This window comes from Lepidothrix coronata, unplaced genomic scaffold (genome assembly GCF_001604755.1).
Source record: "Lepidothrix coronata isolate B3197 unplaced genomic scaffold, Lepidothrix_coronata-1.0 Scaffold31, whole genome shotgun sequence".
Classification (NCBI taxonomy): Eukaryota; Metazoa; Chordata; class Aves; order Passeriformes; family Pipridae; genus Lepidothrix; species Lepidothrix coronata.
This window is the reverse complement of record NW_016690211.1, coordinates 9,082,141-9,107,604: the sequence shown is the minus strand read 5'-3', so window position 1 is coordinate 9,107,604 and position 25,464 is coordinate 9,082,141. Positions and strand designations below refer to the sequence as shown.

Genomic DNA, 25,464 nt, shown 5'->3' with positions numbered 1-25,464 from the left:
CGCAGGACCATGGGAGTCGTAGTTCTGTAGTTCTGCAGGGCGGTGCCTGAGGCGGCTCCCTGCTTCTTCCTGCGGAGACGCTCTGCTCCTCCCTCCCCGAGATGGCGGCCCTCCTTGTAAACAAGCCCGGGGCTGCGGCCGGGCCGGACGGCAGCCGCGGGCCCGGCGGTGGCGGGGGCAGCGGGCGCGGCCCGGCGGGCGCTGCAGTGAAGGTAAGGCGGCGGCTCGGTTTGGCTCGGCTCCTGCGGCGGGGCGGGCGGTGCCGGCCGAGGAGGGGGAGCGAGGGATCTGTGGTACAGGAGGCATACCCTGGAGTGGCAGGGCTTAGAGGTTGTCCGGTGTTGGGTTTCCTTTCTTTATTTTTTTTCCCCCTAAGTGACCATCAGTTTTCCTTTTAGCTTACAGTTTAAGATGTTCCGGCCCGCAGCTGTTTGTTCCCGTTGCCTTGGTGCTGCGTTTATAGCTTCATAAGTGTCTAACTTGATGCGACTGACTTCTTTATGTGTACCAGCTGCGAAGGGAAGCTCTCCGCCGGCCAGCACTCCGCTTTATCAGGGTCTTGCCCTCCGCTTCATGTTCCTGCGACGTGTTTCTCCTTACTTAGTTGTGCTGCTTGACCGGGCAGCTTCCCTTGGGGCACTGTATTTAATGAAGTGGGCAAGAAGTAGTCATGAGGTCATCAGGTGGGATGCTGAGGAGTTAAAACGTTCTGGTTGTGTCTAATTATTTATTTATTTCAAAAATATCGTTTGTTGTGTGCATAAAGCAAAATTAATGACTCACCTGACTCATCTTATGTGCTGTGATTACATGAACTTTTGTAAAATAAATTGTGACAAAAGCTTACTGCTTTTTTATCGGCTCAAAACCAAATACGGTCTTTTTAACTTACAGGTTCTTGAGTGTGGAGTCTGTGAAGATGTGTTTTCTTTGCAAGGTGACAAAGTTCCCCGGCTGCTTTTGTGTGGCCATACTGTCTGCCATGACTGTCTTACCCGGCTTCCCCTTCATGGCAGAGCAGTTCGTTGTCCTTTTGATCGACAAGTTACTGAGCTAGGTAAGAAAATGTAAGTTTGAAGTTCCTGAAACCTGCCAGCCAAGGATATCTAGAAGATAATGCTAGATATAGGTTCTTAACACTCCACTTAGTGCTAATAATTTTGTGAATTATTCTCATTCAGAGAAGCTCATAGCACTGTTAACCACTAGTAAAGTAGCTATCTTAGAAAGTATAGATTTTAACCTTCATTTTCTTGAATCTGGGCTTGCAAACTTTATACCTTGAAGTCTTTTTGTACACCTATATTGACAGAGGGCTGTTCTTTTTTAAATTAGTGTGTAGGGGTTCCTGAACGAGTATTAGTTTCCTAAACACTAAAAACCATGGAATTAAGTGGGTAGCTTCTTTGACAGATTTTTGTATGGAGTTATGATGAAGTGATATAGAGGGAAGTATCAATGATAACAAACTTTTTTACAGTGTTAATTACCTCTACACATGCAATAAATGACACTGGCAGGATATCAATAGCAATTCCCCTACTGTCAGAGTGTCTGCAGTATTTGAAAGGGTAAGATACAGCTTTTTTCCAACAGTGGCAGTTTATTTTAAGGAAAAGATGACACACACTTATAATTTCTTGAGAATAAGAATTACCTGGTCAGCATAGGGTTACAGAGAAGACAAGTTATGGGAAGAACTTGTAATAAGAAGAACTTGTTAATAGAACTGGCTCCAGCAGTTTTGAATAGCACTAGGGGGAAAAAAAACTGTTGAAAGGAGGAGAATCCTGAGAGAATGACATCTCTAATCTGGTAATCCGTGAAAGAAATGTTTAAGAATCAAATTCACTCAAATAAGACTTTACTTTGCAGTAGGAGAATCTGCTAGATTGTAGACAAAACTGCAAAGAATATTAAGGCACTCTGCAGGGTGTTTTCATGGAGATCGGAGTCAGGAGAAGAAGTATCAGTCTCAAATGAAAGAGGGATTTGTTTTCTCGGCAGAGGGAGGTGGTAAAGTATGGGCGTCATGAATGATCGCCAATCTAGTAGATGTGGTTAAAAGAGTAATAATTTGTTTAATTTCTTACGCGTGACTGTACAGCTGCACAAGATTTCTTAACTATGCTTTTGAGAGAGAACGTTAGAGCACAGGACTCAGCTGTGCTGTTATGTAACATTTCTGCCCAAGACCACTGTTTTTTATTATAATAGGAAACTTGTCTTTTCTTAGTTTTTATTGTGCAATTTTTCCCAGGAGTCTGAAGGTGTCCTATCATAAATCTTTTGTGTGTTTCATGTTTGGCGAAAATGAAGCTTTACAAAACCATCTGCAGTCGGTTTTTTTCATCCTACTTAATACCAAGGAGTTTCTGATGAAAAACAATGAGATGTTATTAAACCTGTAAGTCTCGTACAGTTAGGAAGAGGGAAGAAAAGCTTCAGGATCTTTTTGCATCTAGGATAATAGACTTGCATCCTACTGGTTAATACTAGAAAGGATGATACACTGTGACCCACAGATGCTCAAAAAATTATTAGGTAGAAAATCTTAGCAAAACAGCTTGAAAATAAAAATATTTTTGTGAGTAAAAATGTTCTGCCTGGTGACCTGAGGCAGGAAGAGGTCATAGCCACTTTTAGCCTTACCATGTCCGTAAGAAGAGTCTTGAGAAATATAACTACCTCTAGGATGTAAAAATGGGTTTTTTTGTGGAGTGCAGCTCATCATGGCCCCTCTTTGAGATGTACATGCATTTGTGACCTTGCTTGAATAATCACATAGTTACTGCTGTTGGTTAAATTTGCTGCACTTGTAATTCTCCATTGCCCTGTGAGTTCAGGAGTGGAGCTGGGAGGAACAACTCTGGGACCAGGAGAACTCATCCTTCCCTCCCCTGTATTTGAGGGCATGTGAGAAAGCGCATGTTCACCCAGCTGCTATTCTGCCATTTAATGAACTTAATGAAATAATGTTCTCTAGTCTCAGAGAGGTGTTTAGTATCTAAATTATAGGATCACTGCCAAGAAAAAGTTTTGTTGAAAGAAGAGCTGTAAAATCAGGATGTAAGATTACCTGTGTTGAACACAGTTCCTTAATCAGTGACTGTGGATTTTATGGATACTTTTAGTTGATCATTTACCTATGCTTGCTTTTTTTCCTTTGCTCTTTTTACTAGAACACTTAATACTATATTCATCCAAGTTTTCCCAAGGAATCTTGGGAACTTTTTGAAAGAAATACTCAGGGATGTGTATATGGATATATGTAGCTGTATTTTTTCTGAATTGGACTCTTGGTTTAAATTGACCTGTATATATAACTATATGGGAAGGCAAGGTTAGAAGTACTTTTTCAATCAGGATTTCTGGAAATATGTGATTTGCAGCTGAAAATTGACATGTTGTTTACATGCTTAGCAAAATACTCTAATAGTTGGTAAAATCTTGTTATAAGATAAAACATTTAGTAATGTTTTCTCTCAGGTAGGACCAAAGCCTGCCTAAAGAATACGGCTTTGCAGAGTAGACTAAAGACTGAGAATTCTTTAATGAAGTTGCCTGTGGTTAATCTTATAGTGGAGAATTTTAAATGAGGATGTACATGCTGAAGGTATGTGAACTGTCTAGTGGTTGTCAGTTGAATTAACATTTTCTAACCAAAAAGGTGCAATGGAGAAGCTTTTTCAATTTTTGAAATTTTGAAGCCATGTATTCTGGAGATTATATAGGGGAAAAATCCAATAAGTGGTCTTTGTAGAGAAAGAGGCTCCTCTCAAAGGCTTTTTCTTAAAGCGTGTTGATTTGGGACAGGAGGCAAATAATTTCTTGCAAGCTGCTTTCTCTCTTCCTGTGTTGGGTTAGTGGTTCTTTGGTTGGTGTTTTGGGTTTTGGTTTTTTGTTGTTTTTTTGGTTGGTTGGTTGGTTTGGTTTGGTTTTTTGTGTTGGTTTTTTTTTTAATTAATGCATGGACCAGGGAATTTTTAGGAAGGTTGTACTTATATTACAGCTTTGGAGTCTTTATGCACCATTACTACAAAGCTGAAGCTATTTTCTGTCGTTAAAACATGTTCAACAGAGATATGCAGATTATGACATCCTTCATGGAATCCATGTTATTGATGTTGTTTACATTTATACAGTCCTTTGCTAGTGTTTGAGTCCTAAGATAAAACTTCAACATACTGTACAAGAAAATGCAGTTATAGCATTCTTTCAAATCTCTTCAGACATCTGGGCAAAAGTTGCTCCTTTATTCCGTGCCTTATTTGTAATCCTTTTGCAGACAACCTTCATGCTTTTGAAATTGACATTTGTCTTGTTGGCTGAAGTCAGTGTTAATATCTTTGCTCTGTCACTGTCTCATTCCTGGCTGACACATTCCCTGCTATTCATGTCTTATTCTTCTTCTGAGAAGGGACGGAGCGTGTAGTGACTTTTGTAATGGGCACAGACGTTCTTTGTAGGCACAGGGATGAGATCTCTAGACTCTTCTACGTTTCTGACCAAAGCCGAATTTGAGTTAAAGCCTGGGAGATTAAATAGGTGTATTTACACAACTTTTTAGTGGGTTTATCTTTTAGTGGGTTTAAATATAAAATTAACATTTGATCAGATGTGTTGAAAATGTGTAGGTTAAGTACATAATAATTTTATAGCAGATGTGGAAGAAAACCAGTGAAAGAAAATACTTCTTACAAAACTCTGTAATGACCGAACAGCTTCTTCCTCTCTCAGCCTTACCCAATGTTTGCTTAAAGCCTAAGACAATGTTTGCCTAAAGGCTAAGAGCTATAATCTATTCCTTAAGTGGATTTATTGTTTTGGTGTGTGTACATCCATTTATACAGGGCTATTAATGGCTATTTGGATTAGTGGCTAATGTGAAGATAAGAGGTCCATGTTAGCATCAGCAGTCATTATATTGATGTGTTGTTAATGTGAATATTTTATACGCAGTAGCAGCTGAAGGTTGTGCACAGTCAGTTTGCCATGGTAAAGTGACGTTCTAAACACTCTAGAAGGGAACCCTCTAACCACTTGCAGGTGCTTTGTTTTTTGAGGGTTAGGATCCAGAAGTCTGTCTAGATACAGTGTCAGCAAATCCAGACTCTATTTTATAGCCTGGTTTGACATAATTTAGATTCTAAAACTGGATATGGTGCTCTGTATTTCTTCAACTTGTAATAGGAGGTGACTATTCCTTGCTCTGTGTTATGAAAAAAACACCATTATCTTGCAAGGAGTGCTACAGCTGAAAAATGACTAAGCTCTGAAGTCAGAAGGTATCAAGGCAGATGGCTCTGCTGATGCTTAATGTAATTGTGGAGGGCCAGATCATTCCTTCTGTAAACTCCTTCTAGATCTGTGGCAAACAAAAGTTGAAATATTTCTTTTTATTTTGTTGGCAATTTATTTTGTGGAGTACACTGATCTTGGATTGGGTGTTAGTAATGCTATCTGTACCAGAGAAGGCTTCCACCATGGAACTGATAACTGCAGAGTTGACTGACTTTGAAAGCACTGATTCTTCAGAGCATCTTGCTTTATAGCTAAGTTCAAAGTTACTAATCAGTGCTTTGATAGGCTCGTTTCTGGAAGCAACAGATTTGCTAAAATGGATGGTCTTTCCTGGTAAGCATATTTTTCTGAACAGGTAATCAGTGTTGTTTTTCACCTTTTGAGGATGTTTGAGGGAGAATAGTTTATATGGCTCCCATCTCTAGCTGTAGGAAAATGGAATCATCCATTTATCTATTCTCTGAACTTTGCCTTTAATATGTGAGGCACATAACTTCTCAGTGGCCAAATTCAAAATAGAATGTTATTATCTGTAGTTTAAACTGAAAATTGACTAGAAAAGAAAGTTTCATGTAGTAAAACTGGAAGCTACATAAACCATGAGGTATACAATGTGGGTGCCAATTGGATGCTATTTCACATAACTGCTTGCAACTCATAGTTATTCATCTGTTCATTTGGAACTGCACTTTCACTCTAATGATACACCAAAATCTATGGAGTGTTTGATAAATCTCCATATTGAAGAAGGAAGACAAGATTTAGTGTCTATATAGCATCAGTGGAATGACAGTGAATTCCAGAAAGATGCAGGGGACATATTCCTGCCAGACTGCCACAGAGCAGCAGAGGAGTTAGGAAGCAACATGGGACAACTGGACAATTCAAGTAGTCTGGGCTCTCTAGGAAAACAGAGAAACTGTGTGATGCAGTTTCTGTGAGTTCATGTCAGATACCCAGTGTCTGAGAGACACTTCCATGTGAACTGAAAATGTCAAGAGTTTAGATGTTATTTGGAACCAGCCTCAGGCTCCAGCTGATATTCTATTAGTCTTTGCATCTGGATTATGAGACGCAGCCAAACCTTTTTCCAGATCTGTCATTTATATTTTAAAATGTGTTTGGTTTTCAGATCATGCTTGAAGCAAAGTATGAATCTAATAAAGCAGTTACTTGCATTTTAAAAAAGAACTGTAGTTTATATTTTTTTTCATAGTGAATGCCATAAGTTCACTAACAGTTCTTAGGTGGTTACATGTGCATGAAGTATGAAACAAATACTTGTAATTTTGTAATTCTACTTTATGCAGTTTTGTCCAGACAGTGGTGTCCCACACTCTAAAAAGTAATTGCAGCAACATTTTCTTGTCTTACAAACACAGTTCAAAAATTCCATCATAAAATAGAGTAGCTGATTTCAGGTCCTACAGATTCTGTTTAAATATAAGGTGGCATTTTCAGGCACCTTCTTAGCTACAAAATGTTTATCTGTCAATACCCTGGGCACTACTGGTAATGTTGTACCTTCTATGATTCTATTCAAGGCTAGCAAACCCCTGACTATTTCTTTTCCTGAATTTAGTAGGTTTTATACACTCAAGTAAACATCTGACAAAGAGTTGTGGGCAATGCTGTCTGCATGTTACCTTCCTTTTAGTGCACCAACATACTCTGTTAGTATTCAGCAGTGATGTTGGATATAATTAAGTAACATCTTGAGCTTGTCTTTATTCTCAGATATGTTGTCCTCAGCACTGTTGAGGCCGCATCTGCAGTACCATGTACAGTTTTGCACTCTCCAGTGCAAGCAGAGCTACTAAAGCAAAACATCAGTAAGATAATGAAGGGACTGGAGATCTCTGGTATGAGGAAAGGCTGAGAGATATTTTACAAATATCTGAAGAGAGGGTGTAAAGAAGAAAGTGCCAGGCTTTTTTCAGTGTGTCTGCTGACAGAACTAGAGGCAATGTGCACAAACTGCAACACAGAAGTTTGTGTGCACATAAGGAAACCCTTTTAAGTGTAAGAGTAACCAAGATCTGGCACAAGTTGCCCAGAGAGGTGGTAGAATCTCCCTTCTTGGAAATCTTCAAAAGCTACCTGTGTGTGGTCCTGGGCAACCAGCTGTGTGTGACCCTGCTTGAGCATGGGGACTGGCAAGGTGGTGTCCAGAGGTCCCTTCCAACCTCAATAATTCTGTAACTCTCTTGTGGCTGAAAAGTAATGATCCAGTGCTCAAAGATTACACTTCATTTCTTGAGGTGCCTCAATCTTGCAATAGAGGAAATGTCATTAAATCTACGACAATTATGCTGAAAAAAGTCAAGGGATGATACTTCCTTGAAGAAGCAGTCACTAGGATTCTCATATGCTATGTGGCCTATGCAGGTAGCATTTAGGAGCAGTCATTGGGATGCAATTCTGGTTTTAGTTTTCATTGCATTGCTTCATATTAACTTCTACAAGATGAGGATGATACATGAGTGGACATGGACTTCTGCTTTGCTCTAGGGAGTATGAGATATCTTCCTTTTTGTTCAATCAAATAGCGCAAGATGTGGCTTTTCTTTCTGAATGTTGTTTTAACTCTTACTCAGGTTTTTACTGGATTGAGATCTGCAATAGGTGATGCATTTTGTGATTCAGGTAATATGAGGTTTGTCAGTAGGGAATTCTTCATACCTTCCATTAGTACAGTAGAAATGGACACTGTACCTATGAAAATAATAGTTTTTATGGCACTTGTATGTGCTTGTGTGTTCCTTGTATTCTTTAGTTGTTAACTATTGTGGATTATATTAAAAGTGTTCTGACTTTTTAAAAAATTTTTAATAATCTTTTAGTTAGGGAAAATCTGTATGAATATTAAATAGCTTCATGATTGAAGGAAGGAGGAGGATGGAGCGAGCTTACAGAAAAATTACTAGTTGTATCTCACGTGGTTAATACACTGTAGTTAATATGCTCTTAATATTTGTCACAATCTCAACTAGTTTGTGCAATTTCTCAGAAAAACCTCAAGCAAATACCATTTTTTCTCCCCTTCATTTAAATCTTCCTCAAAAAGGAGATTCTGGAGTCTGGGGATTGAAAAAGAATTTTGCTTTGTTGGAACTCTTGGAACGGTTGCAGAATGGACCTGCTGGGCAGTGTGGGACAGCAGAAGAAGCCATTGGTCTATCTGGAGAGGTACTGAGTTATAAACAAAAAAGAAAAAAAAATTGTTACATTTGCTGAAAGTTATCTCTAGATAGAAAAAGATTGAAAATCAGTTCTTTGCCAAATGTAGTTTCACCAATAATACTGTTATTTTCTTCCAATATCTAGTATTAAGGCTTTAATTAATTGCCTCATAATTAAATGCAAATTTGTACTTGACCAATGCAGAAAATTAACAGGTATTAACAGGCATGCCTATTCTTTTCCCCTTTTTTATGATTTTAAGATGTTTAGATAAGTATTCATTTGGAAATTTTAGTTACAGTGGTATCAGTACAGTTTTCTAAAATTTCTGAGGAATTCTCCCAAAAGACTTCAACTCTTCTTCTTAGTAGTTACTACTTATAGTCAGTTGGTATCACTACATCATGTAGTAGTACTTCATTACCAAAACTAGCTGCTTTTATAATTTCAGTAATAAAAACTGGTGTGCAGGAAGTATCTTTGGTAGCATTCTAGAAATAGCTAACTTTCCTAAGTGCCTGTAAGTTCTTTGGTGTTTTGTTTGTCTGTAATTCCTTGTTCTGTAGTGATTGCTTTGGAGGAAATTACTGGAGCCAGATATATTTTCTCCTCCAAACCTTTACAATTTGCACTGAAGTTTATATTTATAAAATTGCTGAATGCTTCAGATTTTTATTTTTTAAAAGTTTATTGAAAACTTAAAATCAAGTTTCAAAATAGTCCAAATACCTATTAGTGTTTAACTTTTAGATGAACCTAATATTGTTGGCAAGTTTTCTGATATTTTTTTTTCCTCCATTACTGGGGTTAAGTGTTAACAACTTTACTTTTGCTTTGTTTTGTTGTTGCCAGAGTATCATTCGTTGCGATGAAGATGAAGCCCACATTGCATCTGTGTATTGCACAGTCTGTGCCACTCACCTGTGTGCAGACTGTTCCCAGCTCACTCATTCTACTAAGACACTAGCAAAACACAGGCGTGTGCCTCTTGCTGATAAGCCTCACGAGAAGACAATGTGCTCCCAACACCAAGTGCATGCTATCGAGTTTGTTTGTTTGGAAGAGGGCTGTCAGGCGAGTCCTCTCATGTGTTGTGTCTGCAAAGAATATGGAAAGCATCAAGGTCATAAGGTACTTCTAGTAATTAATTTCTAGTCGTGCCATGGGGTGGCTTGCATGATTGCTTACCCAATTAAAGTACAAAAGGTTGTCAAGAAATGAGGGTGGACTCTTGGTATGTCTTCATACCGTTCTTTCATTTTCCCTTCGTTTCAGATAGTTGCCATTGTAAAATTAGAAGCAAAAGAAATTATTATTTCTAAGTCCTCAGTGAATTATTTTTTTAATATATATATATATGAAGAAGGATAGTCCCTTTATCTGCTGCTTTTCTGAACTTCTTACAACATTGAACCATCAGTTTTGAAAGCTGTTTTCATAATGTAAACTCTACATACATATCACATCACTGGTGCAATCTAACCACCTTTATTTTTTTATAATTCATTATGATAAACAGGGAAATTTTTGTTTACTTGCATGATTGCTAGATGCCTGAATTTAGTTTGAGTGTAATCTATGACTCCTGATTGTGTTTTGAATTGCAAGATGATTTTAGATTCTTACTTGTCTTTCCTATATATATTTGTAAATATGTGCCAATATACATACACATATATATTAAATATGTTGTAAAATAGGAAAGGTGATTAAGGAAGACATTTGTGATTGATCTATGATATTTTTCTTTTAATTAATAGCATTCTGTCTTGGAACCAGAAGCGAACCAGATTCGTGCATCCATTTTAGACATGGCTCACTGTATAAGAACTTTCACAGAAGAAATCTCAGATTATTCCAGAAAACTGGTTGGAATTGTTCAGCATATAGAAGGAGGAGAACAAATAGTTGAAGATGGAGTTGGAATGGCCCATACTGAACATGTATGCTTTTTTTTGGTTTCCCTCACATGTACAGAATATTTGCTTTTTTGTAATAACCAAGATAAGGAATTTCTCTGAAAATTAAGTATAAGCCTTATAGGACAAGACAAGTTCTTATATCTAGCAAGTCAATATTGAGGCTTAAGTCAGCAGATAGAGGGGAACTTGTAGTCTCTTACAATGTTTTTAGGCAGTGGGAAAAGTTGTGTGACTGCTAGTATTGACATACTGTGATAGATGTCCTCAGGTGCTGTGATACTCTTGAGGCTTTTTTCCCTGGTCATTTTTAGGAAGGTGCGTATACATACAAATAAGCTACTTGATTGTAGGAGTAACTTCTTGGAGGATCTTGGTATTATACGGAAAGTCTTGTCAGCCCTAACTGGGACTTGAACTGTGTGTAGCCAAGCAGATATGAACATAAGTTAGAACCTGAAATAAAATCAAAAATATACTTCTGGAATCAACTGACGTTCTTAATCTTCTTGATCTCCTTACTGCAACACTGTAGGTACCAGGAACTGCAGAGAATGCTCGCTCATGTGTCCGAGCCTATTTTTCTGACCTTCATGAAACCCTGTGTCGTCAGGAGGAAATGGCTCTTAGTGTTGTTGATGCTCACGTGAGAGAGAAGTTGATTTGGCTTAGGCAACAGCAAGAAGACATGACCATCCTCTTGTCACAGGTTTCAACAGCTTGTCTTCACTGTGAAAAGACTTTACAACAGGTAGGTTGACAAGTGAGCTGTAGCATATGGCAAGATATATGGAACTACAAATTAAGTTTAAACCACAGAAAAAAAGAGGTTAGATAGTACTCCACATTATTTCTTTACAAAGTTAAAATAATGGTGGTATAACATGAGATTTCAATATTTGTTACAAGGGGCTGTTAGACAAGGGTAATCAGTATGAAAGCATAGAGTCCTCCAGTTGCTTTAAGACCTGTGGCATGACTCTTTTCTTGGATAATTTCTGGTATTTGTGAGGTTTGTAGGGATGCGAGATGAAACTGAAACAAAAAACCCTACAGGATTTATTGGAAGGATTTTACAGCTGCAGTTAGCAGTATAGGTGTTTGAAGGTAGTTGTCATACTGGCTGGTAGAAAAAAATGTTATAGGATTAAATAACTTTTAGTAACATTTTTAACATGGATAATTGAGCATCTTAAATGTGTGAAGAAAGTGACTGTATGAGAGTATCTGATTGGTCCGTTATTCAGTTTAATTATAGCAAGAAGTAAATAGTATGTGTAGCAAAAGTAAACCAAGTGTGAGAAAATACTTTAAGATATTATTTGTACTTTTTTTTTCAGATAGGTTTAGAGGTAGTGTCTGGTTGCTTAGTCAGATTTATCTATGCAAATGTTCTGATCATTAATGGGTGGATATTAATATTTTCCTGTTAAGTGTGTTGCTGTATGCTGCCAAGCAATTGCTCTATTCTAGCTGCTGGAGTGATATATGAATTATATAAATATTGTTTATATATTAAATTATTGTCTCTTATAACTTATATTCTTATTCCTACATGGCTAAGAAAGGTTTAGGAAAAAGTACTTTTAAACTGCAGAACTATTCAATATCTATTAGTGTTAAGGAAGAATGTTAAAGTACTCATATTTGTATTGCAATTTTAAAAAAATCTGTTTTGTAAATGTTTCTTTAACTACAGTATTTCTATTTAAAATGCTTTATTTCTTGCAAACATATCTATATTATACTTGGCTTTTTAAAGTAAATTACTAAAGAAAAGGCATGCTTTTGTTTCCTTTGTCTGTTTAGGATGACTGCAGAGTAGTGTTGGCCAAACAGGAAATTACAAGATTGCTAGAGACATTACAGAAACAGCAGCAGCAGTTTACAGAACTTGCAGATCATGTACAGTTGGATGCTAGCATACCTGTCACTTTTACAAAGGTATTCTTAATCTCATAGAAGTACAGCTATCCACTTTATAAAGTCCCAAATGTAATTTAAAAAAAGGCAGGAGTAATATATGTTCATTATGATGCTGTATTTGTTGCAACAAGTTTAGGCGGTTCAGTGTCAGTTAGAGCCATAGTGTGTTATCACACAATGAGTGTAATCTCATACTTGAGCAACATAATGACTGTGCTGCCATAATTGGAGTGAGAAATGTTCATTTGACATTGACCACATCAGTAGCTTTGTTTGAACGTTAGCTGTTTTCTTTTTAATATGTAGCATAGCATTTTTGAGTTCTGGGAACACCTTTCTTTGGAAAGAAATATCCTTGATTGTTCCCTGAAAACTGCACACCTATTTTATATACAATACTACCAGTCTACCTCTCAGTTTATAATATTAAAAATAATGTGTTTCAGTTCATTAAATGATCATTTGTCTTATATTTGTGTTGTATTCACTGATAGCTTAGACAAGGTTCATCTTCTAAATAGGTTTGGTTTTTATTGCTTCAATATAACTTCAGTACAATATTCTTTGAAAGGGATGAAATTATTTGGAGTTTGATAATGGTACTTTTATCTGGTGTGTGTATCTTTATTATCTATCATACTTTTCACATAGGAAAATAAATGAATTTGAAACTCAAGGAACAAGAACTAATTTGATTTATGAGGTTTCTTGGTTGTGAATGGGTGAAGGAGGAATAGGATCTGTTGTTGCTGAGATGTAACTGAGGGAATGGATGCTTGCATGGGGATTCTGTGTCAGCCCTTGTTGATATCAGAAGTTAAATTTCTTCCAAATAATTTATTTTGTAACATTGGTATATTTGAATTTCCATTTAAATGCAACATTTTAGCTTTTTTCCATCCCTTTGCTATTCAGCAGAGACCAGAGTTGGTAGGGTCAGGACAATCTCCTCTGCAAACTCCCATTATGCCATGAATGGAGCAGCATTCACATTTCACAGAGGAACAGTTACTGAGTCAGAGGGTAATTTTGGGTGTCTTATTTTGCCTTTAGGAGCTGTTAATCTGACTCAGAAAATTTTGATTGTGAATCTCTGAGTATTTGGAAAAAGAATGGTAGGAGCCAGCTAAGCTGTTACAGGAGGTCTGAAATAGGTCTTGGCTCAAGGGACTCAAGAGACTTGGTTTTCTCCTATAACAAACTGGTATTTTTACAAAGTCTTCTAAGGGTTAGTTTCTGAATTTCAAAGGTGCCAAAGCAAATGTCATTTTTTCTCAAAAACAGCAGCAGCCCTGAAAAAGTAAGGTAAAAATAATTACTTGAATTTCTTACTTTTTGTTTCCTCGCTTCTGATAAAACTTAACGGTCTCTTTCTGCACAACATGTTTTTATAACACTGTTGTGCTGATGTCCACTGTTGTGACTTGCAGTGAGGCTTGTTGTACTTGAAAGATCTGTGCCTCACAACAGATATCAGACAGAAATAAAATCTTCAGATAAAAAACTGTAAACTTATTGTATCACTGGAAAGGTCTCTCTCAGGATCTGTCATTGCGCTTAAGGCTGGATCCATTATAAAATGAAAAAAGCATTTCAAACAGTACTAGATCAGAGGAACATTCCATATTCAGTGAAGATAGTGAAGGTTTAAGGAGGGCAGGGAGAAGTCCTTTTCACTTTTAAAAGTGAATAGATCTCATCCATATTCTTTTGTTTCACTGATGACACAAAAAAAGTGAGAACAGTGCCATTACCTCTTCTAAACCATCCAGGGAAATGCCACATATAAAGAGCTTTCGGTACCAAGATTTAAGAAAAGAAGTTTTACTTGAACAGAAGTCGCAGGTTACCTGGTTTTAAGTATGCTATCAAGTTATGCAGCTGCCTGAAATACAGACCGAAAGGTGTTTTACTGCTCAGGCTTTTTTGAAATAACCTTTTAAGTTAAAGGTGCTGATACTGTTGACAAGGAAAGACTTTTAGTCATGTCAGTTTCTAGCTGTGATCATGAGTAGTCAATTACTACTGACTCATATTACAGGTCCATACTGCTATACATTGTTCTCTGGATAGCAGCTTTTCTTGCAAGGTTTTTCTTAAAGTGACAGAGCCACTCCTGCAAAAAGTGGAAATTTGGTGTCTTTCACAGATTGCATTTTGATTCCTTCTGACAGAGTACAAACATGCTGAGAGCAATCTGTTTTCCCTCTGAAACTTACAGAAAGCAAACTGCAACAGGATGGCTAAAGTTCACAGCATCATTCACCTCCTTCACTTCCCTGGTGATTTAAGTTGTACTCCTGCTCTCCAGCCATCGGAGCTGAAGAGGTGACTGGTGCTTCTGGTGGAGTTGTGGCAGGATTGCTGGGCTGAATCACTGTCAGCAAGCTCTGGACCTAACAGGGTGCTGCCTCCAGGAAGAAACTTGATAAACTTAGCAGCTCCCTCCAGAGCTGCTGCTTTTCCTTCCTCTTTCCTTGCAGGTACAGAGAACTGGGAACATTCATTGACAAAAATTTTAGGCAAAATCAGAACAGATTTGAGTGTGAATAGCATGCTGGAGATGTCACTTTTTAGACGCTTTAAAGCCTGTTGCATACTTCTTGCTTTTTCTCTTTCTCTGCACCTTTGCTGCTGATGTGCTGCTGTGCTTATCAAGAACCTGCCCGCAGGTTTTTCTTCTCCAGAAGGAGGTAATCCTTTCTGGTAACATGCTGTGTTACAGTGTTCTCACTGAACTTTACAAGTTCTGCACTGACTCCAAATATCTAGAATTTAGAGGACATTTATTTACTTTTATTAAAAAGTAAATAAGTCTCAATGTTTTATTTTTCAAATCTCAAATATTCAGTTAGTCTTTGGGGTTTGGAGCATCTGCCATGTACAATAGTAGCACTGAAAATGCTGAACTTTCACATATGAAGTCACTTTTTTCACAATAAATAGGTAGCCTGTGGAGTTCTGTGTTAGGGATCATCTGGGCCTATTTAGGTTTCGAGCAACAAACAGACAAATCCATAGGTGAACAGTACATTGAGATCTGTTAGTTGCAGAAACTGCAGTATTGACTCAGTAAATCCCTGAGCTGCAAGCTGTTAAACACAGGGAAGGTATTTAGGAGAGTTATCACTATGATAACTTGTTTCTTACTTTTGTATCCATCTTCGACCAGTTTTAGAGAGCATACTGGATGAGATGAACCTTTGATCTGATCTTGCAGTCATGATGTTGCTGACTTTTGCATTCTGGTATTTGCATAATTTTTAGGTCTTTTTAGAAAGCAGTTTCTCAAGGTATTTTTACTCTCTTCAAAGGTTGTGATAGTATAATATCATTGAGTTACTCTGTATTGATTATTTTGAAAAGTGTGCTGCTTTTGAAAGAGGATGAAGTTGCTTGTCACGATGACAATATATCCAGCTGTATAATGGATCCTCTGTGTATGTGCGCGCGTGTGTATATCTCAAGTCATGTGATGTAGATGCTTATACGTCCAGTCACACTGGTGACACGTTGGTCAGGAGAGGTTGTAGCATTTTTGCACTCAGTAGTATTTCTAATGTAGGAGGAAATAAAAGGCTGACTAGAGTAGGCACAGGTTTGCCCACCATGGTACCGTGTGGATTTTGCAAGAAAACAAATGTATTGCTGCATAGTTCTGATGATGGATAGTCTGGTGTTTCATCAGCAGTTCTTAGTCCTTCAAAATACGTTTCAGGGATACATAGTAATTTTATCCTATGTTATTTCTTTTACCATTTATGTTTTGCCAGGTAATCACATTGTGAACAGCCTGTTCAATACTTAAAATAGCTTGGTGTGACTATGGAGAGGAAGTTGATTCTCATTCCTTGCATCCAAGCAAGACCCTGGGGAGTTGTTTGTTCTTCTTCACTGTTTGAGATTACTGCTTGTTGCTAATAACATTGCTGATTTAAAAGATTGGAAGAGGCTTGAGGTGAAGAGAGAGAGCTGTGGAGCCCCCAGTAGTTCCCTAGATGGAGGCATTAATACTATGAAAAAATAGGGAGTTCTCTGGTCAGAGAATTCCAACTAGTAGCTACAAACAATTCCTCATGTGGTTTCAGCCAAGAATGATGAAAGACTTTAAAATTTTAAGAAGTTCAGACTTACTGTCATGAAATTGGCCGACTTTTTAAAAGACATGCAGTAACTCAGGTAGAGTTTACAAGTTTGTTGCAGAGATTATTGGATATTTTCGTTTCTGTTATTGCTGGAGGTGATTGGTCATTGTGCCATGTATTTTTGGAGTCAGTCCTTTTAATCATTTAACAAATGATTAAACAGTCTTCAACAGTAAGACAGGTTGTCCTGAGGACAGCTGGCTTCTGGAGCTTGTAGAAAGAGATAAGAATCTGAACAGCCTCCCTGTAATCCAGAAGGAAACACTTAGGGACCTGCTGAGCTGCTTGGATCCTCACAAGTCTATGGGACCAGATGGGATCCACCCATGGGTGATGAGGGAGCTGGCAGAAGAGCTCACCAAGCCGCTCTCCATCATCTACCAACAGTCCTGGCTCACTGGGGAGGTACCAGATGATTGGAAGTTGGCAAATGTCACACCAATCCACAAAAAGGGCCAGAAGGAGGACCTGGGAAACTACAGGCCCGTCAGCCTGACCTCAGTGCCTGGCAAGGTTATGGTGCAGATCATCCTCAGTGCAATCACACAGCACCTACGGGATGGACAAGGGATCAGACCCAGCCAACACGGGTTTAGGAAGGGCAGGTCCTGTCTGACCAACCTGATCTCCTTTTATGATCAGGTGACCCGCCTGGTGGATGAGGGGAAGGCTGTGTCAAAAGCCTTTTTTAAGACGGTGTCAAAAGCCTTTGACGCCGTCTCTCACAGCATACTCCTAAAAAAGCTGGCAGGCCATGGCTTGGACAGGGGCACTCTGTGCTGGGTTAGGAACTGGCTGGAGGGCCGGGCCCAGAGAGTGGTGGTGAATGGTGCTGCGTTGGCAGCCAGTCACTAGTGGTGTCCCCCAGGGATCAGTGTTGGGCCCAGTTCTGTTTAATATCTTTATTGATGATTTAGATGAGGGGATTGAGTGTACCATCAGCAAATTTGCAGATGACACTAAGCTGAGGGGAGTGTCGATCGGCTGGAAGGCAGGAGGGCTCTGCAGAGGGACCTGGATAGGTTGGAGAGTCTGGCTGATTCCAACTGGGTGACGTTCAACAAGGCCAAGTGGCGGGTCCTGCACTTTGGCCACAACAACCCCCTGCAGCGCTACAGGCTGGGGACAGAGTGGCTGGAGAGCAGCCAGACAGAGAGGGAGCTGGGAATTCAGATTGACAAGAAGCTGAACATGAGCCAGCAGTGTGCCCAGGTGGCCAAGAAGGCCAATGGCATCCTGGCCTGGATCAGGAACAGCGTGGCCAACAGGTCCAGGGAAGTGATTCTTCCCCTGTACTCAGCGCTGGTGAGGCCACACCTTGAGTACTGTGTCCAGTTCTGGGCCCCTCAGTTCAGGAAGGATATTGAGGTACTGGAGCAGGTCCAGAGAAGAGCAACAAGGCTGGTGAAGGGACTCAAGCACAAGTCCTATGAGGAGGGGCTGAGGGAGCTGGGGCTGTTCAGCCTGGAGAAGAGGAGGCTCAGGGGAGACCTCATCACTCTCTACAACTCCCTGAAAGGAGGTGGTAGCGAGGTGGGTGTTGGTCTCTTCTCCCAGGCAACTATCAGTAAGACAAGAGGGCATGGTCTCAAGTTGTGCCAGGGGAGGTTTAGGTTAGATATTAGAAAGAAATTCTTTGCAGAGAGGGTAATCAGGCATTGGAATGGGCTGCCCAGGGAAGTGGTGGATTCTCCGTCCCTGGTGGTTTTTAAGAGGAGACTGGATGTGGCACTTAGTGCCGTGGTCTAGCAACCTCAGTGGTAGTGGATCAAGGGTTGGACTTGATGATCTTGGAGGTCCCTTCCAACCCAACTGATTAGGTTCTATGATTCTATGAAATGGTGGGAGAATGTGTATTTTAAACACAAGGGTTTTTTGTATTGAATTTCCTAAGTTTTCTGTCATTTTGTGTATTCTGTTTCTTCTAGGACAACAGGGTACATATTGGACCAAAGATGGAAATTCGGGTTGTCACTTTAGGATTAGATGGAGCTGGCAAAACAACTATTTTGTTTAAGTTAAAGCAAGATGAATTCATGCAGCCAATTCCAACAATAGGTTAGTAGCTACAATTTAAATGTAATGACTTTTCCAAATGTTTGACTTGTCTGCAGAGTTTGGTGCTTTTATATTCATACAGAGCAGGACTGTAAAACTTTAATATTTTTATTCCAGGTTTTAATGTTGAAACAGTAGAATACAAGAATTTGAAGTTTACTATTTGGGATGTAGGAGGAAAACACAAATTGAGGCCCCTGTGGAAACATTATTATCTCAATACACAAGGTAATACTGCTACAAGTTTTATACTGCATTTGGTGTTCTAGCTTTTATTTCAGAGCCAAAAAGATTATTAATAGAAATAATTTATAACAGCAGAAAATTGTTCATCTAATGCAAAATACAGCTGCTGGATTCATGAGCAAAGAAATTTTAATCCAGTTGGTCATATTTTCTGCTGCATGATAAAGGTACATTCTCCATAAATCCATCAGACAGTTCATGGAGCCAAACAAAATTAGAAGCTCTGTTAAATTGGTTTAGCTGACAACAGACAAGGTGCAGTGTTCCAGAGTTTGCATAGTGAGAAGCAGTACTTGCCAGGTGAAATTTAAATAGCACTTGAAAATACTCAGCTTTCAGGAGCTTTCATTTAGCAACTTAAAAAATTCTGTGATGTTCTGTAACTTCTGACTTGGTATTGCACTGTAATATCTGGTTGTAGACTAGCTTATTGATTCTAAAAACATTAATCTGTATGGTGCCAACTTAGAAATTCATGCTGTCCTTCTGTAAATCCTCCATAGGTTTTTTTCCAGTTCAGAAGGGGATTCCTCTTCATTGATTCATTTGTAATTATCTGAAACACTTAAGAATTACAAACACTAGTTTATGTGCTGCACCTTGTATGTTGTTTCAGCCTTAAATGCAAGCTTCAACACTTCAAATTACTCATCTTTTCAAACTTCTAAAGATTATATTTTGGGATTTCTGTTGTCCTCTTAGAACATATCATGTAAAGTAGCAGGGAATCATTCCCACCTTGAGAATTGTATGTTGAAGAGAAAGCTAAGCAGTTAGCCTGCTACGTACCTGCAGTGGTTTTTGTTTACTTTTGGTGTTGGGACATTTTTTCGTTGCAAAAACACTGAGTTTAAATTCTGTCCTCTAGCTCCACCTCCCTGACTCTCCAGTTTTTCTGGCATCTTAGTTACTCTCTCTAGTGAATAGTAAAATGTGCTACTATATTGGGTCCATGGCAGTCTTCTCTGGCTTGTGTAGTCTGTAGTTGAGGGAAGCCATGCTGATTTGGCTGAACTGTGGATATTACAGGCTGCTAAGGGAAACTGAAACAGTCATGTGGGACTTGATGGCATATAAACGGTTCAAGATACGGTTTAAACTGAGGTACTTTATCCACACAGAGTAAATCTGGTTTTAGACCTGAGTAGTTAAAATATCACAGCCTTTGTATTAGACCAGGAAAAAACTTAGGCTTTTTTTCCCTGTTTTAGGATGAATTCTAGGTTTTTGTTAAAAGTATAGAGGTATGTAAGGAATTTCTCAGTCCTCCTGGATTTGAAATTAAAGTTGTGCACCACTGAGAAACTTTACATATAGAGCTGCTAGAAAAAAAGGAATTGTGTAAGCTGAAAGGTAATTTTACAGAGTTTATTTTTTAATATGTGTAAAACGTTTCTCTGTTTCTTTCATAGCGGTGGTGTTTGTTGTTGATAGCAGTCACAGAGACAGGATCAGTGAAGCATACAGTGAACTTGCAAAATTATTAACAGAAAAGGAATTGCGGGATGCCTTGCTTTTGATCTTTGCTAATAAACAGGTACTTGTGATTTATTTTTACTCTTCTCCTCAGCTTGTGTATCAAATTCCAACCTTCTGCTGTGGGTAGGGAATGGTAACATCGAAAAAGCATAAAATGTAGAAGTTTCCCTTACATGTAATGCTGGTAAAATAAGTGTTGCTAGAGTGGTTAGTGGATTGAACAACTTTTTGTTTTATGGTAACAGGTAGTAAGTGGTTAACTGTTGCACTTGACTTTTGTGTTTGGAAAGCTTTTATATGATCTATAGCTCAATCTAAGTGATCAGTTAAAAATAAAATGCCTTCAAACATATTACGGAAAAATAATTGAGTGTTTGCATCCAATTCTATTGCAGGATGTAGCAGGTGCACTTTCGGTGGAAGAAATCACAGAACTGCTGAGTCTCCACAAACTCTGCTGTGGCCGTAGCTGGTATATTCAGGGTTGTGATGCCCGAAGCGGTACAGGACTTTATGAAGGATTGGACTGGCTTTCCAGGCAGTTGGTGGCTGCTGGTGTCCTGGATGTGGCTTAATTTTACAGTAGCTGCAATTTAAGGTTGTACTTGATGGTCTTGTTCGCATGACCAGGATGTTGTCACCAGGTCTGCTCTCTGAAGAGGAGACTTCATTTAACTTGGTGATTACAGAAAAATAAGGCTTTATCCTAGATTGGATAACTGGTTCAGTAAACTTCTGCTGTTACAGTGTTTTTGAAATTTGATAGTAGTGGAATAGGCTTGTTACAAGGATGTTATGAAATTCTTTTTAGTGAAATTGTTACAATTTAAAATTCTTCCCTTATAAAATCTGCGTTGGAGTTCATACAATAATTGTAATGATGTTATAGTAGGTGATTAGTGTTAGAAAAATTCTGAGTGGTTTAGAAATACTTTCCCATGAAAATATTCCAAAAATCCATCTCAAATTATTAGAATAGCCATCTCTAATAGTCAGAAATAAATGGTGCTACTCTTTAATATCTAAAGAATCTATTAATGTAAAGGTGGCATTCAAGCTTAAATGTAAATACACCATATAAAGAGTTTCCCCTATATTTATTAGCTTCCTTGTTTGTTATCAGAAGGCAGCATACCTGCATAAAGAAATCCCAGAATGGAGAACTGTGTTGCAGAGCGAGGAGGCTATGGCATAGTTTAGCTACTCCTTTTCTATCGGGGGGGCAAGGGTTAGTTGGGTTTTTCATGCTAAATTATTTATGGACACACTATAGTGATACTGAGGTGAAAGTGTTTTGTGCATACTTGAGGACATAATCGGCCTTTAAAGATTAAGTTTGCTCCTCAAGAAGTCAAATTAAATTTTAAAAAAACTTCTTAAAGAAGTAGTGTGCTGTAATGTCAATCCAGCTATGTACTTTTATGTAGAAGTCATGCTTCCAGATTAAGGTAGTGGCCTTAAAATATTCAATAACGTAATGGAAAACCAGTGTACACTAATTATAACTCTTATTTAGAAGAGTAGATAGTAAAATGTGATGTAAACCTTCCATAATTAGATATTCAATTCTTTCTGTATCTTCTACATGGAATTGTTACCATTGCCTCTATTTTTGAAGATTACGCATTCACAAACTCACGAAATATGGGTGTAGTGCTGTTTAAATTTAGAGAAGGTTGCAGTGACTTATGGTGTCTGCTTTTCTGCTGGACATGCAACTCTGCTAACAGTTTTATCTGTCTTGTATGTGCACCAGGACCTTCTGCCCTTCTCTTTTAGTGCATGGCCACTGCCAGTTGAAGAAACCATGCCATCAGTTCTCCTTCGTGTTAGTAGAGGAGCTACAAAGAGCATGACCAATAGATCAAAACTGTGTATCATCACTTTTCTTACTGGAGTAGAGATGAATCAGGAGAGCCGGACTGTGGAAGTGAACAGTGTTCCACAGATGTGGAGATATTTTTGCCACACTGCAAAGTGTGCTTACCTGTGAGAGCTCTGAACCTCACGGGGCAAAGAAAGTGTATCCCATTATCTGTGGCTATGGCTTTCATTGTCACTTTGGTTTCCTACTGCACACCTTAGGTAAAGCCAAGAATGTATGAACAAATAGTTTTAGTACACTTGCACTTTTCTTCAGGCGGAATTAGTTGAGGTAACTACTTCCTCATAATGTCACTTATTTGTATTTTTCTCTTGTTACTTAAATTTCAGGTAAATGGTGTTAAATGCAGCTTCAGATTCAGCAAGTATAATGACTTGAATAGTACCTGAAAGAACACTAAGCTTCAAAGTAGTATAATGTTTGCGAAATGAATTTCAATGCCTACATAGGTACTGAGACAGGGTATTTACTCTTTCTTCAGACAAGCTGATATATTTGGAAATAGCTTATAACAGAGTAAAAGGTGGGGTTTTTTGCACCTACCAAACTTTAGGCTGTCTTTCCCAGCCTGTAACTTCTTGAATGATATACAGTTGGCTGCTCTGACTTGAGCATCTGCTTAGCCTGTACTGTGGAGCAACCCCTACCTACTTAGGGCTTACTGTCCCTTCACAGCTCTTTTCACAACTCTTTTTGAAATACAGACAAGTTCTGCTAAGTATGGTCGATACCTTTTCCTGGAATATTTTTAACGGAAGACATGCATTCTTTAGAAAAATTCTGATTCTATAATTTTATTTTAGCTGACTTAGGCTTCAGTTACACATGCTGCTCAGTTCTATTTCAAAATATTCAAGGTGACTAGTTTGGATTTGATGTGAGGGCAGAGGAAAAATTTTCACTCATGCATATTTTTGAGTACAAGTGGTTGCTTGTGACATATGGAATGCTACCGTAAGTGTTTTTAAACTGAATTTATTTAAGATGACTTGAAGTAACTGTGAAGGTGTTACATTTATCTGTGAACTCTTTGGTGTAAACAGGTACACTAAGAGGTTTATTTGTATACTGCTTCAGTTATAAATTTAAGCTTGTTTCCTCAATTTTACTGAACTTTACTTTTTGGTGTACTGACTTATGCAATATGTAATTGGAATATTTTCTCAACTAGAACTCACTCAAGCATTACTAACTGCGAGGATTGTCTGAAAAGACTGAATGACTTCTCAAATGATTTTGACTTAATTCTGAAATTGAGTAAATGCAACATCCAGTGACTGTGTTGTGGCTTTCTTTAAAGTATATCATCTAGAAAACAGTATGGTTAGGGTTAGGCTAACTGAAAAGTAATGTTTTATCACTTGGTATGATCTTTCTGTATTCTACCTTCAAAGTTATTGTGGACTATGAGGGTTTGCTTCTGAGAATGTTGGAGTAGATGTGGATGTTATGTAAATTTCTTGGAAGAAGGGGCTTTTTTAGTGGAGCTGCTGCAATTTGACTTGCCCAGAAAATTATTTCTTTTCAATAAAAGTATGTAAACCCTTGAGAGCTACCTTTAATAAACTTGCCTTTTTGGATTTTTTAAGGTCATCTCAAATTAGAGGTGTGCTACATTTAACTTACTGTAGAATTTTTCTTAATGATCCATGAAGATCCTTTATCTCACTAAAGGTAAACTTTCTGGTGGCAGCAGCAACTTTTGAGAGACTGACTTTGATTATCATGCATCATATCTCAATTCATAAATTAAGTTACCAGAACTGTAAACTGTTGAGTCTTTTATGAGTGCAGTGGTATTATGTGAACATCAACAGCCAAGGTAAATATTACTGGTTTTAGAGTAGACTTAACTGTGCAGCGTAGTAACAGGACTGTATCTAGACACAGATTGGCAACAGCTTGAGGAGTTGTCTGAGTTTTCACCGAGGACCTGCTGTTTGTGAGCAGAGGGCTGGTCAGAGGCTCTCTTGGGCAGAGGGATCACAAATAAGGTTTTGCTTCTTGAAGAAGGAGAGAAGGCAGCAGATCTTCCACCTTGGGCTTTCAGAGGGCAGACTATGGCCTGTTTAGCAAACTAGTTGAGAGAGTCCTTTTAGAGGTCAGTCTTGAAGACCAAAGGAGTCCAGGAAAGCAGAACATTGTTCAAGAAGGAAATCCTAAAAAGGTGCAGGAGCAGGGTGTCCCCATGTGCTGAAAGATGAGCCAGTGGGTAAGAAGTCTGTCCTGCCTCAATGGAAAGCTTTCGCTGGAACTCAGGGAGAGAGAGTGTATGACGTCTGGAAGAAGGGGCAGGCAACTCACCAGGACTCCAAGGATGGTGTGAGGTTATGCAGGGAGAAAATCAGAAGGGCCAAAGCCCAGCTAGAACTTAATCTGACTACTGCTGGAAAAGACAACAAAAAATGTTTTTACAAGTACATCAGCAACAAGAGGAGGGCGAAGGAGGATCTTCATCCTTTACTGAATGCAGGGGAAAACAGTGATGACAGATGAGGAAAAGGCTGAGGTACTTAATGCCTTCTTTATCTCAGTCTTTTAACAGTAAGACCAGTTGTCCTCAGGGTATCCAGTCCCCTGAACTGGAAGACAGGGATGAGGAGCAAAATGAAGCCCCCGAAATCCAGAAAGAAATGGTTAGTGACCAGCTACATCAGTTAAGACACCTGCAAATCTATGGGACTGGATGAGATCCATTAAGGGTACTGATGAAACTGGAGGAAGACATTTCACCAAGAGACTTAATCAAGACACTTTCAATCATTTACCAGCAGTCCTGGCTAACTGGGGAGGTGACTGAAATTTGGCAATTTTAACTCCCATCTGCAAGGGTCAGAAGAAGGGTCCAGGGAACTACAGATCTGTCTGTCTAACCTTAATGCCAGTGAAGGTTATGGAGCAGCTCATCCTGAGTCCATCACATGGTATGTGCAGGACAATTGAGATCAGCCAGCATAGCATGGGTTTATGAAATGCAGGCACTGTTTGACCAGGTGACCCGCCTAGTGGGTGAGGGAAAGGCTGTGGATGTTGTCTGCCTGGACTTTAGTAAAGCCTTTGACACTGTCTCCCACGTAGCTGTGGGGAAACTGACAGCTAATGGCTTGGACAGGTGCACTCTTCACTGGGTGAAAAACTAGATGGATGGACAAGCTCCAAAAGTAGTGGTGAATGGAGTTACATCCAGCTGGCAGCTGGTCACCCTGGGCTCAGCATTGGGGCCAGTCCTGTTTGATATAGAGTGCACCCTCAATAAGTTTGCACATTACTCCAAGTTGGGCAGGAGTCTTGATCTGCTGGAGGGCAGGAAGGCTCTGCA

At 38.9% G+C, this 25,464-nt stretch overlaps 1 protein-coding gene across 1 annotated transcript; it reads left to right on the top strand.

Moving 5' to 3' along the window:
• The first annotated feature begins 35 nt into the window (after window positions 1-35).
• On the top strand, window positions 36-23,707 carry TRIM23 (tripartite motif containing 23). The gene is made up of 11 exons (XM_017811140.1): window positions 36-212; window positions 895-1,057; window positions 8,372-8,493; window positions 9,340-9,618; window positions 10,248-10,430; window positions 10,942-11,157; window positions 12,216-12,350; window positions 18,406-18,535; window positions 18,653-18,763; window positions 20,194-20,318; window positions 20,656-23,707. The coding sequence occupies exons 1-11, from the start codon at window positions 102-104 to the stop codon at window positions 20,833-20,835; spliced, it is 1,755 nt and encodes a 584-aa protein (XP_017666629.1). The 5' UTR covers window positions 36-101; the 3' UTR covers window positions 20,836-23,707.
• The last annotated feature ends 1,757 nt before the right edge of the window (window positions 23,708-25,464 follow it).

Coding starts and splice junctions, on each gene's coding strand:
- TRIM23 (XM_017811140.1), top strand. CDS start 102: ATGGCGGCCCTCCTTGTAAACAAGCCCGGGGCTGCGGCCGGGCCGGAC. Junction 18,764..20,193: donor TTATTATCTCAATACACAAG/GTAATACTGCTA, acceptor TTTCTTTCATAG/CGGTGGTGTTTGTTGTTGAT. Junction 20,319..20,655: donor TGATCTTTGCTAATAAACAG/GTACTTGTGATT, acceptor ATTCTATTGCAG/GATGTAGCAGGTGCACTTTC.